Consider the following 19839-nt stretch of genomic DNA (forward strand, 5'->3'; position numbering starts at 1 on the left):
CTTCATCATCTTCTATGAGTCCTAATGCTAAACATGCAGCAGTAAAAGTTTGATGTATCTCGTTATTAACTGTTCTTAATTGTTGAAAATTTGTAGCTCCTTTAACATGTAGTAAAAGTATACGTAAATGAAACAATTCTATTTGAGATGGGCTAACGGAATACATACGATCAATACAATTAAAATATCTTTGACGTTTCTCCCAGCGATTAATAGTTCTGCCGTTAATTGTAATTTTTTTAAATACATAATGAGATGGAATATCACTGTATAAATATTGTTTTGCTTCCTCATCTCGAGCATTTAACTGAAAATAATCCAATAATTGTTACTCGTTCTACAGCAAATCTTATCGCATCATTATTAATATTATCATCGATTATAACATTATGTTCGTTTGGTAAATGAACTGGTAAACGAAATATAGCGTGACTTTTTTCTTGTAAAGGTTTACTTAAAATGCGCCAACACGCTTCTACGGGTCCAACATATCGAGCTTCGATAAAATCTTGAATTTCATCATATATTATTGTTTTATCTATATTTTCTCCAATAATTATAGACGCAGCATCGTGACCCTTATAAATATATTTATATAAATATTTTACAGATTTTGTACTCGAAACTATTTCAACATTAATATGACTATTAAATAAAAGTAAGAGTGTTGGATTATATGGAACAACATATCTATTATCAACAACATATCGTCTAGGTCTTTCGTACAGCAATCCATTATTTCTTCGACGATATTGTGGATAACCATCTTCATCCATAGTTGTTTCAGGTCGAAATGGTTTTGGAAAATGTTTTGAACATTTATCATTTATTAAACACCAATTTCCACATGGCCCATGAATCATATGTTTCATTACAACATTATGTAAACTTTCATTTTCATTAGGATCAGGAATTTCTGCAGAAATAAATTTATCAACTATTTCAGAATTTGATATTTTACAATTTTGTTTTAATGTAATCAATAAATGTATATGTGGTAATCCACGTTTTTGAAATTCTATTACATAAACGTATGCTAAAACTTCACCAAAAAATTTTTGTCTAACGATAACATCGATTAAATAATTTTTTTTTATATTAAATACTCGAGCACATATATCTGGCCTATCTGCAGGTTGTTGATTTGGAAGTAAATTTTCTTTAATTTCGCGCCAATTTGGATTACAAGTCATAGTAACAAAGATATCTGGTTTTCCATATTTCCGAACAATAGCCATCGCATCTTGATAATGTTGCAACATATTACGCGGTGAACCCACAAATGTCGATGGAAGTATAATCATTTTTCCAATGTGAGCATCGTTATTATTGGCGGTGTTTGCTAAATAATCAATTAATCCTTGATAAGTCTCAGCTCGCAATTGTTTTTGATTCTGTTTACAATAATTAATTCGGTCTTTTTCAATTTTTATATAATTATCTACAAGCCATTGTTGAAATAATCGTCTTCCCATAATAAAAATATTAAAATTATCACGTATAGCTATTCGATATTTTACGTATGCAGCTCTACTTACTCGTTTATTACTATTCTTACGTTGTAAATTATCATGCCAACCTTGATTACCGTATGGGTAATACAATGGATAAATCCATGGTTCTACATTTGGATCCATCGTACTGACTTGTTTTAATGTTTTAGTATTTTTATTATAAATTGTTACATAGGTTTCAGGAATTTCACCATCTGCTGTAGTAGAAAAAACTGCTGCAACTTCATTTATCTTATGTACATTGTATCGGCCACGATCGATGCCTTTTTTAGTTAAAAATCCTAATTGTAATTCACGTATATTGTTATCAGATGTTTGCTGTTGCATTTGAATTTCTTCGTGCATCATTCGATAAGATTGTGCAAAAATGTTATTTGTACGCATTATATTATCTATTGAATATAAAATTTCTTGATCAAGATTCGAATTTTGATGTAATCGACACTCTGTTGCTTCATTACTATTCACAATAAAGAGTTGTCCATAACTTGGTATTTCGTTAGGTGCCGGATATAACGTGGTATTAATTTGATAATAGATTTGTCCTTGAATTTTAAAACAATAAGGTCCATATCTTTGCGCACTAAAATCTGCTATATTTACATTAAACGATGCGAATGAAAATGTATTATTGTAACCACGAATACGATTATAAAAATGATTTGATTTTGGATGATTTCCAGTAAATAATTTATAAAGTTCATACGGAGGTTGAGGTAAAGGATTTAATTCAATAGTCCCATGGCTACAACAATCGTTAAATGAGCTTTCTTTATTAACTACTTTTTCAGAATTAAAATGTTTCGCACCACAATGTTCGCAATATAAATTCATTTCTCCTATATAATGTTCTACAATATTTTCTAATTGAATAATGTGATGATTAATATCCGTATATCCTTTTTTTAAAGCTCGATTTTTTTCGTACCATCTTATTTGTTTACTTTTATTATTATCATTTATTATATCATTTTGTGATGTTATTTCCTGTAAATTAATATAATTTGCAATCCTATTATCATCTAAGTTTATTAATCTATTTGATGTGTTAGGTATTGAACAAATAGTATTGCTATTTATTGGAGTTTCTATATTTAAGTTATGAACATTTCTAATTATATTAATATCATCGTTAATGTTAAATAACTTTATGTTATCATTTATTATACTAACTTCATTATTATTTTTTATCATAGGAACATTTGTAATGATTGATGTATTAATTGCTTGTGACGCAGTAGTAACTGTTTCATTTGCTGAATATATTACTTCTGTAAGTAAAGTAGAAGTTTGAGAATCTACTACTATATTTTTTGAAAAATTTACAGAAGTTTGTGTTATATTTGAGCAAATTTCATCATTTGACAAAGATTGAGAATTTTTCATAAGCGTTTTTCGCTTTGCTTCTCGTCTTTCAGCTTGACATTTTGCCTTTCTTTCTCGTTTGTTACGTTGATATTCCTCTTCTTCTTCAACAGATCGAACTATCTTTCTTCTTCATAATTATTATTTAGATAATATCAATTCAAATTAATAATATAATAAAATATAATAAAATATATATAAATTTCAAATAAAAATGATAATAAATCTTTTATTTAATTTTTTGTACATAAAATTCAACTTATAAGTAATAAATAATAAGATAATGAAATAATCAAATAATTAAATAATAAAAGTATAGTTAAAATAATTAAAATTTCAATTTAATATCACAATATAAATATACATTAATATAATAATTTAATTTAATAATAATTTAATTTAATATTAATTTCGTTTATATAATTATTATCAAATTAGTTTAATTATATTTCAACTTGACATTAATTTAAAAATCAAAAATAATTGAATACAATAATTTTATAAAAATTAATTTTAAATTTATTTCAACAATTTAAGTCAAAATCAATTTCAATTTAATAATCCAAATTAAAGCCAATTTTAAATTAAATCAAAGCCAATTTCAAATTAAGTCAAAGCCAATTTTAAATCAAGTCAAAGCCAATTTCAAATCAAGTCAAAACCAATTTCAAATCAAGCCAAAGCCAATTTCAAATCAAATCGAATCCAATTTCAATCCAAGTCAAATCCAATTTTAATTCAAGTCAAAGCCAATTTCAATTCAAATTAAGGTCAATTTCAAATTAAATCAAAATTAATTTTAATTCAAGTTAAAGCCAATTTTAATTAAATAATTAAATAAATAAAAATAAAATTCAATTCAATACTATGATTAGCTTACTTTCTACTTTTAACTTATTCCGTTGGATCTCTGAAAAAGAAAATATTAAATATTAATAATTATGTAAATAATTTAATTTTTTTTCTACTTTTACAATATTATAAGATTTGTATATATACATAAAAAATTATAAAATAATTTAAAAAATCTAATTATTTAAAAAAATCGTGTGAAAAGAATTACTTAAAAAAAATATATAAATCATGTAAAAAGAGAATTGGATATATTAAAATAATTTTAAAAAATATATACAAACCTTTTTGTGTCTCTACTTTTTTCTTTTTTTTTACTTTTCTTTTTTTTCACTTTCTTTTGTTCTTTCTCTCTCTCTCTCTCTCTTTCTTCTCTCTCTCTTTTTCTTTCTCTTTAAACTGCAAAAAGTAAATATTTATATGTTTAAATATATAGATATTAGATAAATTTCATTGGAAATTTATAATCTCCATTATGAGTATTGAACATAATGTATTAAAAAATGTTTCAATCTTATTTTGTCAAAATTAAAACAAGAGATGGTTTTAATGAATTTCATAACATAATTAAATTAATTATATGTTATAAAACATAAAAACTATCTTTTATTTCAATTTTGATAAAAAAAATTCGAAAACAAAGCAATTTCAAATTTCAACGTAAGAATGGCAATAACTCGAAAACAACACATTTCTGGATTTATATTTAACAATATCAACTATCTTTCTAGTGTCGTCTATAATAAGTAGAGTAAGCTTGGTGTAAGAAATAAGAGTAGGCGTAAGAAATAAAAATAATTCATTTCGCTTACGCCCTTATTCCAGCTCTCTTAAATCGGAAATAGTTCTCTTAAGAGTAAGAGAACTATTTTCGGTTTAAGAGAACTGAAGTAAGGGCGAAATGCATTATTTTTATTTCTTACGCTTACTCTTACTTCTTACGTCAAGCTTATTCCACCTATTGTAGACGACGCTTCTTGTTTTTGGATTCCCATTCATCTCCTGAGCGATTGACCTCGACGCAGGAGACACCCTGATATATATATGTGTATGTATACATACATATACAGGGTGTCCCATTTTAAAAGTTCCACCCTCATAACTTTTCAGGACCAACGTTTGAAGGAAAACGACTCGGATAAAAGTTGTAGGGAACAAAGGGGGCTATCTAATTGTGACCTTGGATTCGACATTAAAAGTCATTTTCAAGGTCATTTGAAGGTCACCTTCAATTTTTTAAATGGAACCCCCTATTTTTTCTTACTTATTCCTGTAGCTTATCTTGAGAGCTTTCCAAAACACTATAATAAAGTATTTCTTCATTGAGTGCTTTTTGAGTTATGAGACTTGAAATAATTTTTAAATTTTACATAAACCATAAAATATCTAGTAAAATATTCATTTTTCGATTCTTACCTTAATACTTTTATGTACAAAATAATGAGAGGAATCAATTGGTGTAAAGAAAACACACAGTTGTTTCGAAGAAAAAATATGTAATTTGCAATTAACAATTACATATTTTTTCTTCGTAACAACTGTGTATTTTCTTTACACCAATTGATTCCTCTCATTATTTTGTACATAAAAGTATTAAGGTAAGATAATCAAAAAATAAATATTTTACAAGATATTTTACGGTTTATGTAAAATTAAGAAATGATTTCAAGCCTCATAACTTGGAAAGTACTTAATGAAAACTAAATTATAGTGTTTTGGAAAGCTTTCGACATAAGCTACAGGAATAAGTAAAAAATAGGGAGTTCCATTTAAAAAATTAAATGTTACCTTCAAATGACCTTGAAAATGACCTTTAATGTCGAATCCAAGGTCACTATTAGATAGCCTCCTTTGTTCCCTACAACTTTTATCCAAGTCGTGTTCCTTCAAACGTTGATCCTGATGAGTTATGAGGGTGGAACTTTTAAAATGGGACATCCTGTATACATATAGAGTATTCCAAAAGTCTGAAAACAGTTGAATATTTCATAAACTATGCATGTTAGAAAAAAATCTTTCAGACATAACTTGTAGAGCTTTAAATGGCGCATTACATAGTAATATTAATATAACCTTGAATAGCACCATCAAGATCACGAAAAAATTATTTTGAATTTTTTAAATGGAAACCCCTACATTTTATTGCATATTTTTGTAGCTTATCTTGAGAGCTTTCCAAAACACTATAATACATTACTCAAAAAAATTAGGGGAACACTTTAAAAATTGCAAAATTTGATGATTTTCAAGAAGTCATATCTTCGCTTAGGGAGGTCGTAGAACAATATTCTTGGGCGTATTTTAATGGATGAAGCCTCTACTTTAAAGAGGGTAAGATCGCATTATTCATCTCATCGAACTATGTTTCGTGTGAACTCCAAAATCAGATCGTGAAAAAATTCTGAAAATTTCATGACTTTGTAGTCGTCTTTGTAGCAGGGATGAAACCAAAAATATCACCACATTAGCTTTAAAGTGGGAAGCTTTCCCTTTAAAATGCTGCTAAGAACATTGTTCTATCATACCTAGGAGCCGAGTTATCGCGTTTTCAAATGACCTTGCGTTTTGCATAATTTTGAGCAATACCGCCGACATTCGCGTTATAACTCGGTTCCTAAGTACGATAGAACAATGTTCTTGACGACATTTTAAAGGAAAAGCTTCCTACTTTAAAGCTAATGTAGTGGCATTTTTGGTTCCATCCTTGTTTTATCCGTGGACGACTATAAAGTCATGAAATTTTCAGAATTTTTTCAATATGCAATATCTCGTAAAATATTCATTTTCCTATTATTTCACCTTAATACTTTTATACACAAAATAATGAGAGAAATCGATTGATGTAAAAAAAACATCTATAGTTATTAAAAAAAAATATGTAGTTGATGGTTATGTATAAATTATATATTTTTTAAAACAACTATGTGTTTTCTTTGCACCAATCGATTCCTCTCGTTATTTTGTGCATAAAAGTATTAAAAGATAAGATTGGAAAATGAATATTTTATGAGATATTTCATAATTTACGTAAGATTATGTCAAATTAAAATATAAAATATCTCGTAAACTATTCATTTTTTAGTCATTTTACCCTTATAACTTTTTACACAGAATGTTACGTAGAATCAATTTATATAAAAAAATATAGTAATTTTATTTAAATAAACATAATTAACATTGATCTTTTAAAAAAATATTAGTAGCGACATCTTCTGTTCCCCTTCAAGTCAAACAACTTTTATTTGAAACATTTTGTTATACAATCAAAAATAAAAAAATTATTTAAGGTGTAAGAGATAAATGAAACATCTTATATACATATACAAGGTGGCTTATTTTAATTTATCCATTTAAATATTTTAGAAAGTATGAAAGATACGAAAAAATGTTTCATACAAATTTTTTAACTTCGAGAGGAACATAAGATAATATTATTGGTTTGACTTTAGACAATCGTTTGAAGATTACAAAGTCTCCTTCAATTTCTTAAATGGAAATGCATATTTTTTAATGCACATTCTTGTAGCTTATCTCAAGAGCTTTCCAAAATACTATAAGAAAGTATTTTTCTCTTAAATATTTTTTAAGTTATAAAGTTTAAAGTTAACAATTTTTTGACATAAAATTGTAAAATATCTTGTAAAATATTCAGTTTTCAGTAATGTTACCTTAATACTTTTATGCATGGAATAATGGGATTAATCAATTGATGCAAAGAAAACATATAGTTGCTTAAAAAAAATATGTAATTTGAAACATACAGCTGCGTAATTTTTCTTAAAAAAGTAACTATGTGTTTTCTTTATACCAATTGATTGGTCTTATTATTCCAAGCATAAAAGTATAAGGTAAGATTACTAAAAACTGAATATTTTACAAGATATTTTATATTTTATGTCAAAAAATTATTAACTTCAAACTTTATAACTTAAAAAATATTTAAGAGAAAAATACTTTCTTATAGTGTTTTGGAAAGCTCTCGAGATAAGTTACAAGAATATGCGATAAAAAATGGGAATTTATAATTAAGAAATTGAAGGTGACTTTTATGTAACTCTCAAATGACTATCCAAGGTCAAATTTTTGCCATCATTGTCCCCCTTTAAGTCAAACAACTTTTATTTGAAACATTTTTTTGTACGATCAAAAATAAAAAAGTTATTGGGGTGGGTAACTTAAAATGACTCACCACCCTGTATACATTGCAGTGTCCCATTCTAATTTCCGCAAGCAAATATCTTGAAAAACATAAAACATACGAAAAATGTTTCAAATAAAAATTGTATGGTTTCAAGGGGGACTTAAGATAATGATAAAAATTTAACTTTTCTTTTATTTTTCGTGTTTACTACTGAGCCGAGCATCTGTATTAGTATACTTGCTTCGCGCTGCCAAGATGAGTCGAGCCTAGTCGTGCTTAGTCGCGTCGATTTTAACTCGTGTGTATGATGAAACGAGATGCGGTTGCTCTCACCGAAGACAAAAATTGTTGATAGTTGCAATCGACCGAGATCGATCGAGGCGTTATATACTTTCTTGATACTGGCGTGTGTCAGATTAGAACGGATATGGTATACATGATATACTTTTTTTCTTTTTTGCAATTGTGCTTCTTGCCTGTGCGTGAAGAAATTTAATATTATAATTAAAGATTTTATAATAGAAATTGTATGCTACATTCTTAATATTTAATTTTTTACACGTATTTAATTATCTAATGTATTTAATGAAAAAAGTTGTACATATAAGTTGTAATATATAAAAGTTAATTTGTATTTTTTTATTAGTTAACAATAGAAATAAAAATTAATCTTAATTTAACAATAAAAAATATTAATTTTAATTTAATATTCTACACACTTACTCTTGTATAAATTTGCAGAAGTTTTAAAGCGCAACACTTTTTTTAACCTCGTACAATATAACACAAACTGTCATATCACATAACAAAACACATCATTTCGTGAAGCTTACCGCATAACTCAATAAATTTTATACGTTCAAGATTTCATTATTATTTTTAAAAGAAAGAGAAAACTTGAATATTGATAGAATGATGAATTAATGTAAATACATTATCTTTTCTTTTAGCGTTTCACATACATATAATTTATTGAATAATTACACACAACAAACGAGGACTTGGATTATGCAAAAAAAGTCAAAAGTGAAGTGATCGGAATTGAGAATTAATGTAAATAATATAAATAAAAAATATAAATAAATAAATAATATTATTATATTTTATATAATATTTTTATTTATAATAATATAATATATTATTTATCGTATAAATAAATAATAATATAATTATAATATTTTTTGTTTATTTATAGTAATATAATATGTAATTTATCAATTATCTTTTTTTTTAATAATTAATAAAGTTTAAAGAAAATTACATATCAAATAATTAAGAGCATCAAAAAGCTAAAACAATGTTCTTTTTAAATTATAAAATATAAAAGAGTAATTTTCTATTCATTTTGTAATGTTCTTCCATAAAATCTGACATTTTTAAAATATGAACTAAAGGATAGGATTTCTATTGACATGCACTTTTCATATTATTAGAAGATTTCTATTTATTTTTTTTTATCTCCCTTATCTTACAGTATAACTAAGAACTATATACATACAACTGAATATTTTATAAAATAATATTTTGTATTTAACACAAAAATATTAAATATTATTAAATAGATACATTTATTGGTTATATATTTATCTAGTAAAAAAAAATAATTATAATACTAAAAGCGCATGTCAATAGAAATCCTATCCTTTAGCTCATATTTTAAAAATGTCAGATTTTATGGAAGAACATTACAAAATGAATAGAAAATTACTCTTTTATATTTTATAATTTAAAAAGAACATTGTTTTAGCTTTCCGATGCTCTTAATTATTTGATATGTAATTTTCTTTAAACTTTATTAATTATTAAAAAAAAAGATAATTGATGATACGTACATTAGCGAGATTCGGTGTGAGTGTAGATTCTGAATCTGTGTTGTTGAAAGATCAGTGCTGATAGCAGCGCTACTATTTCTGCTGATTGTAAAACTGTTAACACATTTTTGAGAACCAGCTCTGTTATCAGCAATTCGTTACTACCCATTTGCAACGCGACTCTTCCTTTTAAAGCAACTACAAATCAATATTAATTGTGTTAGAAAGAAATATTATTCACATGCCGATATATTTAAAACAAGTTTACCATTGCTGTCGAGTTTTCTACAATATCTGCCACTTTAAAATCCTCACGCTCGAAAACATCGGGTTTCAACAGAACTCCAATCACTATACCACTATAAGTGTCATGGAAGAATAAGGCATAATCATTGTAATCCTGGAGAAATAAAAGAAAAATAAATGTAGAATACAAAAAATGATTTAGATATAGCAGTAGCGTCAATCATGATAATACAAATATATAATTTTTTTTCTTTTTTTGTTTTTAAAGCGTGTATAAACCCATTCATACAATTTAACAATACAATCGCTTGTTAATTATTTCAAATACTAACTCTTAGATCTTTCAGAAAACATTGCACAGGATCAAAGTCTATGACTGGAATTTTTTTAAGTGAATGCGCTTTATACGGATGCAGATCAATTATTTCCACATTATTGGATACATCGACCGCCTGCAGTTTTCTAGGATTCATATTTGACTTCAGATATAACAAACAATCATATTCCTGCAATGAAGGACGAAATATAGGTTTTATATCTATATTATCGAACAATAGATTGTGAAATAATCTTAATGATACCTTCGCGAGTGCATTCATACGATTTAAAATCAACTGAGATGGCGCTCTCCTTGTCCGCAAGGATTTCTGTTGATCATAAGAGGTAGATATGAATAAGGGTGGTAACGAAGTGCGAGTTGTATCAAATAATGTTTCTACGGCGGAGATTTCTTCATCTGGAAAAAAAATTAATGTAATATATTAATATATATATTATGTAAATAAGCTCAAAAGCAATTACACATAGATAAATTTGGAATAAAAGAGATTGCATTTCTGTTTATCTTTTTATATATCTAAATATATATAATAAATAATAGAATAATAAATAGAATATATAATAAATTTTCCGGGTAAAAAAAGAAAAAGAGAAAATTTTATCAATTATTTCAGTAATTTAATTAATTATTTAAGTAATTATTTTATAATGATTCATTTGCAAAAATTTTTACAGTAATGAAAAATTGGAAATATATCAAAACTTAGTCATTTCACCATTGAAATTAATGATGACAGGATCAGTATTCCAATGAGATCTTGCAACAACTTCTAGAAATCGTAGAAATGCCACTTGCGGCATCTGAGCTAATTTATAAGGTTCTGGCATTAAATATATTGACGCCATAAGCAATTCAATTACAACTTCCGATACGTGAGTGTCATCTAACAATTGTGCTGATAACCATCGTTTTGCCAAACAGCAAGCAGGACCGAATGACGGTTGTTGAGAATACAATCTATGAAAATGAAAATTGAAGATACATATCACAGAATGTCTATTTCGAATCTTATAAAAAATTTGTTGAACAGTCTCTCTCTGATCTTTTAGATATTTTTGTTAAAAATTTTAGGTAAAAAGAGAGAATATCCTAAAGATTTTTTTAGTACGATTTTCTAAAATAAGTTTATTATTGTACATATTTTCTATATTTGTATATGTTTTTCAATTTCTACGAAAGAAAAAAAGAAAATTATAAGTTTCAAGTGTTAGATTTGTAAATATACCGAAAAAAATTGAACAACTTTTGTAAAATAAGCATTTTTCACATTCATAAAATTTTTACCTTTTTCACTACAAATTGTCATATTCACACACACAATATATCTTGTTAAGGGGATCCTAAAGTGACTTTTTTACCGATATAACATTATATTTCTTTTGTACCGAAATCTTTTTATTAATTGCACAGAATAGTAAATGCTTCTCCACGATTAAAGTACACACAGAAACAAACCGGGAACCTCCCGATTTTATGTTAAAAAACAAAAAAAATTGAAAAATTACAATTTTTTTATCGGCTTCTGTAACAATATTTGCTTTGTATGTACAAAATAAGATAGGTCCCCGCTAGATATTGCACGAAGGAATATAAATAAACTTTTAGAAATGAGTTTAGAAGCATAATGAAAAAGATTTCGGTTTAGAAACCGAAATCTTTTTCATTATGCTTCTAAACTCATTTCTAAAAGTTTATTTATATTCCTTCGTGCAATATCTAGCGGGAACCTATCTTATTTTGTACATACAAACTGCAAAACTTTTATATTAAGCAAATATTGTTACGACTTTTTTACGATTTTTCAATTTTTTTTGGTTTTTAACATAAAATCGGGAGGTTTCTGGTTTGTTTCTGTGTGTACTTTAATCGTGGAGAAGCATTTACTATTCTGTGCAATTAATAAAAAGATTTCGGTACAAAAGAAATATAATGTTATATCGGTAAAAAAGTCACTTTAGGATCCCCTTAAGACATTAAATATATAAACAAAAATATATAATTATAATATATTTTAAACATATAAGTCACACTTGGCTTGCCAACTATTTACGATGTGAAAATAAAAAATTATTAGAAAGAGAGAATTTTTTAAAATGTCTTTTAGACATTTCAATTATTTTATACTTCGCGTTTGATTGCAGTCGAGGCTTCTTCCATTTTTTCTTTCAAAATCGGATCACTTATAGTCGCAGCCGCATCTTTAACATCTCTCAAGGTTTCGCCGAGTTGCTGTATGTATCGAACGATAATTCCCTCTTGAACATTCGTCATTTTCATGATCTCCGCGATTTAGCTTGCGCCCATTCGTAGACAGAACTTCCACCAAACCGAAATTTAATGGCGGTATAGTCGACAATTGATATTGCTGCTCTAAACGTTCCAATTCCGCATGCACCTTGTTCATTATCTCACAACCCTGGAAAAAAAGAACATTGTTTTAGCTTTCCGATGCTCTTAATTATTCGATATGTAATTTTCTTTAAACTTTATTAATTATTTATTCCAAAAAAAAAGACAATTGATGACATGTACATTAGCAAGATTCGGTGTGAGTGTAGATTCTGAATCTGTGCATTGTTGAAAGATCAGTGTTGATAGCAGCGCTACTATTTCTGCTGGTTGTAAAACTGTTAACACATTCTTGAGAACCAGCTCCGTTATCAGCAATTCGTTCCTACCCATTTGCAACGCGACTCTTCCTTTTAAAGCAACTGCAAATCAATATTAATTGTGTTAGAAAGAAATATTATTCACATGCAATGCTATTACATATATAGAAATACTTTTATCATAATAAACCTCTTTCATTGCTATCTATATTTTTCAATTGTTTGAGCAATGCCACCATATTCAGATAATCTAGATACAGTGCCATTCCTTCATCGTTAAGTTTAAGCCGGAGTTGCCGTTTTTTATCTTCGAGTTGATTTCGCATACAGGTCTAAACTGTTCTTCGAAATTTGGTATTTCTATACATCTCATGTCGTTAAGCTTGACTTTTAACTTGTCTCTATGCTTTATTCTTAATTGAAAATTGCTTTTCGATATAGGTTCGACATAAGGACATAAAATTTGAGCATTGGCAGCAGCATTAAATGATAAAGAAGTTAATTCTTGAACCACCATTTGACAAGTCTGCCCTGATGGGTCGTTTCTAGAGAAAGGAAATAGCAAATGAATAAGATATAAAAATTTTTGCTGCTTTGTTATATTAATTCTTACTTAAATCGTGAGATTTGCCGCTTTTCCCAATCATTCAGCACTAAAGAGCAATCGACTTTTATCTGGCACTTGGTTATTTTCAATATATGCCATGAGTACAAAGTTACCTCGTGCGCTGCATTAGTGCTCGGAACAAATAGCCTTTTCTTCGTTAAGCCAATAATTTCGCATCATTTTTCGTACATCTGAGGACTCTTGAATTCAGCAGCTTTGGAGTTGGATGCATCCGCATTCTTGAGTATCAATACTCAAGTTGACAACAAGTATTGAGTAGAACTTTTATGATGCACGACTTGCAGTAATAAACCTAATTTGTTGTAATGATTCGCGTATGATATTAACAAGACTCTGCCTTCGGTCAAAGCTTTTGCTGATTTTTTAAATTCAAACAAACAGGGATTTAAAAATTTAACGTCTTCCAGATATTCAACTGCAACTTGATAAAACACAGAGAGCTTCTTTTGTATCTCAGTCAAAGTAGGTAGATTTGATAATTCTCGCTCGACTTTTTGTAACTCGCTGTTTTACTGTTTCTCAATTGTTGTATTACATAGGATAAATCTCTGTATACCTGATAACAGATAAAACAATCTTAAATACTCTTAAATAAAAAAGTGTAACATTGAAACATAATAACAAAAAACATAAATTGCTCACTAAAAAGATTTTTACCTGCTTGTCTTTCATCAGTTTCTCATCTCCAGAAGTCCACAGTCTCCAGGAATCATTATCAATAATATATCAGCAACTAAAATTGCACCATCTGGATCCACACCAAAATTTATTTTCATATCTATCGAAGCACTATATACAGCGCAAACTCACTCAAAAATCTCAAAAATAACAAGAGTAATATGTTTCATAATATTCACTTTTATTTTTTGTTATTTCCTTATGCCATCCATTACGAAACCTGCAGAAACGATTTGTTCATCGAACTACTGTGGATTATGATTAGCATCATCTTTAAAGAATGTTTCCTGCAGAGGTGAGTTGAAACTATAACCCTCTGGCATTCCTGTAAAATGTACAATTATACATGAATGTCTTATCTATTCTGACATACTCCTAGATTTGTTAATGGCAAAAGAACAGTACCAAAAATCAAATCCTCTTGGAAAGAGGAAAGCACAAAAATTGCGAACTGATGCGAACAAAGGACTCGTACATGTAATCCTGTAAAATGTACAATTATACATGAATATCTTATCTATTCTGACATACTCCTAGATTTGTTAATGGCAAAAGAACAGTATCAAAAATCAAATCCTCTTGGAAAGAGGAAAGCACAAAAATTGCGAACTGATGCGAATAAAGGACTCGTACACGTAATATACAAACGTCCGATCCCGTCCAAGGCCTGGCACCGTCGCCATTATACATATATATATATATAAGATGCGATCGGGAAGACGCTCTGGATGCTCTGAAGCGTTTGATTGACCAATTAGGTAAAAGGAGGAAAGATTTCTTTAATCTGAATGGTCAATCAAACACTTCAAAACATCCAGAACGTCTTCTCGACTACCCTTTTTTTATCTTTTCTTTTAACGGATTCGTGTAAAACAACTATCATTATTTATCATCTAAAGAAATGAATATTTTCCTTTTATACTATTTAACAATACTGAACATAAACAACATATGAATATTGACAGGACATTACACACAATTATTAATTATTAATTATTAATTACACACAATATAATATATATACTTATTTTCTTTCATTCATCACTGCTTCATTCTATCCTTCCTATTTATAAATTTGCCTTCGTTTATAAATATTTTCTACTAAATCTTGCGTGACACGACACAAGCTCTTAAGAGATATTAACACCGCGATCACTACAACATTTAACCTTTATCACTGTTAAACTGACACGATACGAACTGTCATTATCATAACCGCGATCAAGTTCGCCTCGTACCTCGAATCGACCGCCAATCACATACGCGGAAAAGCGGCAACAATACGAACGATATAACAGGCACTTCAGGGTACAAATGACTTTTTTTATAGTAGACTAGCACGCAGCGCGCGCTAACGCGCGCGCCATTTTTGGTCATTACTTAAATAATATAAAAAATTAAATATAATCAAATGATTAATAAGTAATTAATAATTAATGATGATTTATTTTAATTATTATAAATTAAATGAATTCATAAATTAATTTTAAATAAATTTTATTAATTTTAAAATTCAATTAAAATATAAGTTTCATTCGTTAATTTAAAAAAATTAAAATTAATATTAAAATTTTTTATTTGTTTTTTATTTTTTAATTTTTATTCTAAATGCAATTAAAATGTTATAAAACGATAATTATTATTTTTTAATTAAATTACACATACAAATATTTAAAACAAAAATTCTTTTAATTTTTATTTACTTTCTTATCTTTGACATTATTATAACATAATTATATATCACTTTTTCGTTTGTTATGTTTTACTAATCAAATATTTCTTTATAAACATAGTTTTTTATTTTTTTGGACAAATTATCATCCTTTAAATAAACTTTTAATGAATCCCAAGAACGAACTCGTGAAAATGCTACATACAGTTGTCCATGATTGAAAATATTTTTTCGAAGATCTATTGCAATTTTTTCGAAAGTTTGTCCTTGTGATTTATTTATTGTCATAGCAAATGCCAATTTCACTGGAAATTGTCTTCTTTTAAAAGTAAATGGATATACATTTTCGCAATATAAAGTGATACGATTAAGAAAAACTATTTCTCCAATCTTATTACCTGTTAAAATTTCAGAGCGTAATAAGTTATTACTTAAATCTAAAATCAATAATCTTGTACCATTGCATAAACCTTCGCTGATACTAAGATTTCTAATAAGCATGACAATAATATATTTTCTTAAGCATAATTGATAAGGTGGAAGACACATTGGATTTAAAGAGTTGAGATATTCTATCGGAATTGTTTCATATATATCTTGATTATCTCCAGTCGTTTCAAGAGTATCTATACTTGTATAAACTCTTTCCGTCGTTTCATCCAACAAATTTACTACTTTTTCATTTATTTCATTAACATCGACATTTCTTGCAGATAATATAACGTAATTAGCCATAGTTTTATATTGTTTATGTTTTATAATGTCTCTGTACATGTCTTTAACCATATCCAAATTTGCGTTTGCTATACATTTTTCTGGAATATGGATATTATCTGAATGATCATTTAAAGAACCATTACCTAAATTTAGTAAAAATTGTGCAAATTCTTTTTCCTGTGGTAAAGTTCTCATATTTTGTGTCAATGAAAATATTTTAAATTGCTTCCATAGAATACTAAATTTTATCGATAAATTTATAATTTCACAACGCGTAGCTCTTTCTTTTACAGGTAATAATTGTCTAAAATCTCCACCAAGAAGAACGATTTTACCACCAAAATATAAATCATTTTGCATTATATCACGTAATGTTCGATCCATTATTTCTAATACATAGCGTGGTGCCATAGGAGCTTCGTCTATAATAAAAATATCTACAAGTTTTAAATTTTCAGCCTCTTTAGATTGAACTTTAATGTTTGATGTAGAATCAGCGAAAAGAGGTACAGGTAATCCAAAAACTTTATGTATTGTTTTCCCATTTGGAAGTAATGTTGCAGCAATACCAGTAAATGCCATCGTATTAATTATTTTTCCTCTACTTTTAAGTAGATAATACAAGGTTGTATAAATGAAAGTTTTATCAGATCTACCTGGACCATCAATATAAAAACAGTTATTACTATTGTTACTTGTTGCTATTAAAATAGTATCAACAATTTCTTTTTGTTCTATATTTAATTGTTCATATTATCGCATACCTATCGATATATCATCTTATAATATTCTTCAATTTGTTCTTCGTCGTTTATTTCTTGTTCTTCTATCTCTTGTTCAATTTCAAGAAAATTAGCAATATTTGATCCTTCTTTTTGAAGTAAATTAATAATATAATTATAAACCTTCTTTATTCCTATTATAGGTCCAAATCGTCTTATATAATCTTCTGACATATCTTTTTTAAACTCATCCCATAACTTTTTCGGATGAATTGGTTGACAATGAATAAAAATTCGTACGAATAAATTACGAAGTCGTCTTGGCATCATCCAAATTTTTGCTTCATTCATTGCGCGATACCATTCTTCATCATCTTCTATGAGTCCTAATGCTAAACATGCAGCAGTAAAAGTTTGATGTATCTCGTTATTAACTGTTCTTAATTGTTGAAAATTTGTAGCTCCTTTAACATGTAGTAAAAGTATATGTAAATGAAACAATTCTATTTGAGATGGGCTAACGGAATACATACGATCAATACAATTAAAATATCTTTGACGTTTCTCCCAGCGATTAATAGTTCTGCCGTTAATTGTAATTTTTTTAAATACATAATGAGATGGAATATCACTGTATAAATATTGTTTTGCTTCCTCATCTCGAGCATTTAACTGAAAATAATCCAATAATTGTTACTCGTTCTACAGCAAATCTTATCGCATCATTATTAATATTATCATCGATTATAACATTATGTTCGTTTGGTAAATGAACTGGTAAACGAAATATAGCGTGACTTTTTTCTTGTAAAGGTTTACTTAAAATGCGCCAACACGCTTCTACGGGTCCAACATATCGAGCTTCGATAAAATCTTGAATTTCATCATATATTATTGTTTTATCTATATTTTCTCCAATAATTATAGACGCAGCATCGTGACCCTTATAAATATATTTATATAAATATTTTACAGATTTTGTACTCGAAACTATTTCAACATTAATATGACTATTAAATAAAAGTAAGAGTGTTGGATTATATGGAACAACATATCTATTATCAACAACATATCGTCTAGGTCTTTCGTACAGCAATCCATTATTTCTTCGACGATATTGTGGATAACCATCTTCATCCATAGTTGTTTCAGGTCGAAATGGTTTTGGAAAATGTTTTGAACATTTATCATTTATTAAACACCAATTTCCACATGGCCCATGAATCATATGTTTCATTACAACATTATGTAAACTTTTATTTTCATTAGGATCAGGAATTTCTGCAGAAATAAATTTATCAACTATTTCAGAATTTGATATTTTACAATTCTGTTTTAATGTAATCAATAAATGTATATGTGGTAATCCACGTTTTTGAAATTCTATTACATAAACGTATGCTAAAACTTCACCAAAAAATTTTTGTCTAACGATAACATCGATTAAATAATTTTTTTTTATATTAAATACTCGAGCACATATATCTGGCCTATCTGCAGGTTGTTGATTTGGAAGTAAATTTTCTTTAATTTCGCGCCAATTTGGATTACAAGTCATAGTAACAAAGATATCTGGTTTTCCATATTTCCGAACAATAGCCATCGCATCTTGATAATGTTGCAACATATTACGCGGTGAACCCACAAATGTCGATGGAAGTATAATCATTTTTCCAATGTGAGCATCGTTATTATTGGCGGTGTTTGCTAAATAATCAATTAATCCTTGATATGTCTCAGCTCGCAATTGTTTTTGATTCTGTTTACAATAATTAATTCGGTCTTTTTCAATTTTTATATAACTATCTACAAGCCATTGTTGAAATAATCGTCTTCCCATAATGAAAATATTAAAATTATCACGTATAGCTATTCGATATTTTACGTATGCAGCTCTACTTACTCGTTTATTACTATTCTTACGTTGTAAATTATCATGCCAACCTTGATTATTACCGTATGGGTAATACAATGGATAAATCCATGGTTCTACATTTGGATCCATCGTACTGACTTGTTTTAATGTTTTAGTATTTTTATTATAAATTGTTACATAAGTTTCCGAAATTTCACCATCTGCTGTAGTAGAAAAAACAGCTGCAACTTCATTTACTCTTTGCACATTGTATCGGCCACGATCGATGCCTTTTTTTGTCAAAAATCCCAATTGTAATTCACGTATATTATTATTTTCAGTGATTTGTTCAATTTCTTCATGCATCATTCGGTAAGATTGTGCAAAAACATTATTCGTACGCATTATATTATCTATTATATGTAAAATTTCTTTATCAAGATTCGAATTTCGATGTAATCGACATTCTGTTGCTTCATTATTATCCACGATAAAAAGTTGACCATAACTTGGCATTTCGTTAGATGAGGGATATAACGCAGTATTAATTTGATAATAAATTTGTCCTTGAATTTTAAAACATTAAGGTCCACGTCTTTGCGCACTAAAATCTGCTAAGTTTGCATTAAATGACGCAAATGAAAATGTATTATTGTAACCACGAATATGATTATAAAAATGACTTGATT

At 27.7% G+C, this 19839-nt stretch overlaps 1 protein-coding gene and 1 pseudogene across 2 annotated transcripts; both read right to left on the bottom strand.

The window, feature by feature from the left end:
* Positions 1-290: 290 nt before the first annotated feature.
* LOC145971521 (uncharacterized) lies at positions 291-9877 on the bottom strand. The gene is made up of 3 exons (XM_083099300.1): positions 9705-9877; positions 4016-4130; positions 291-3789 (listed from the first exon to the last, which is right to left on the bottom strand). The coding sequence occupies exon 3, from the start codon at positions 2898-2900 to the stop codon at positions 291-293; it is 2610 nt and encodes an 869-aa protein (XP_082955426.1). The 5' UTR covers positions 2901-3789; positions 4016-4130; positions 9705-9877.
* Positions 8057-19516, bottom strand: LOC145967816 (uncharacterized; annotated as a pseudogene). Its single transcript, XR_014437573.1, has 17 exons — positions 19199-19516; positions 18709-19054; positions 18280-18576; positions 17607-17759; positions 16865-17229; positions 16255-16750; positions 14434-14509; positions 13492-14016; positions 13069-13423; positions 12802-12980; positions 12394-12685; positions 12093-12157; positions 10985-11226; positions 10511-10665; positions 10262-10435; positions 9952-10083; positions 8057-8348 (listed from the first exon to the last, which is right to left on the bottom strand). The product of XR_014437573.1 is annotated as an uncharacterized LOC145967816 (transcript).
* Positions 19517-19839: the final 323 nt, after the last annotated feature.

The sequence above is a fragment of the Camponotus vicinus genome, unplaced genomic scaffold (assembly GCF_025532165.1).
Source record: "Camponotus vicinus isolate PSW18456_S1 unplaced genomic scaffold, iyCamVici1.0 SCAF_1, whole genome shotgun sequence".
Lineage (NCBI taxonomy): Eukaryota > Metazoa > Arthropoda > Insecta > Hymenoptera > Formicidae > Camponotus > Camponotus vicinus.

What these genes read in the sequence shown, in the direction of transcription:
- LOC145971521 (XM_083099300.1), bottom strand. Translation starts at nt 2,900, where the DNA reads ATGAAAAATTCTCAATCTTTGTCAAATGATGAAATTTGCTCAAATATA.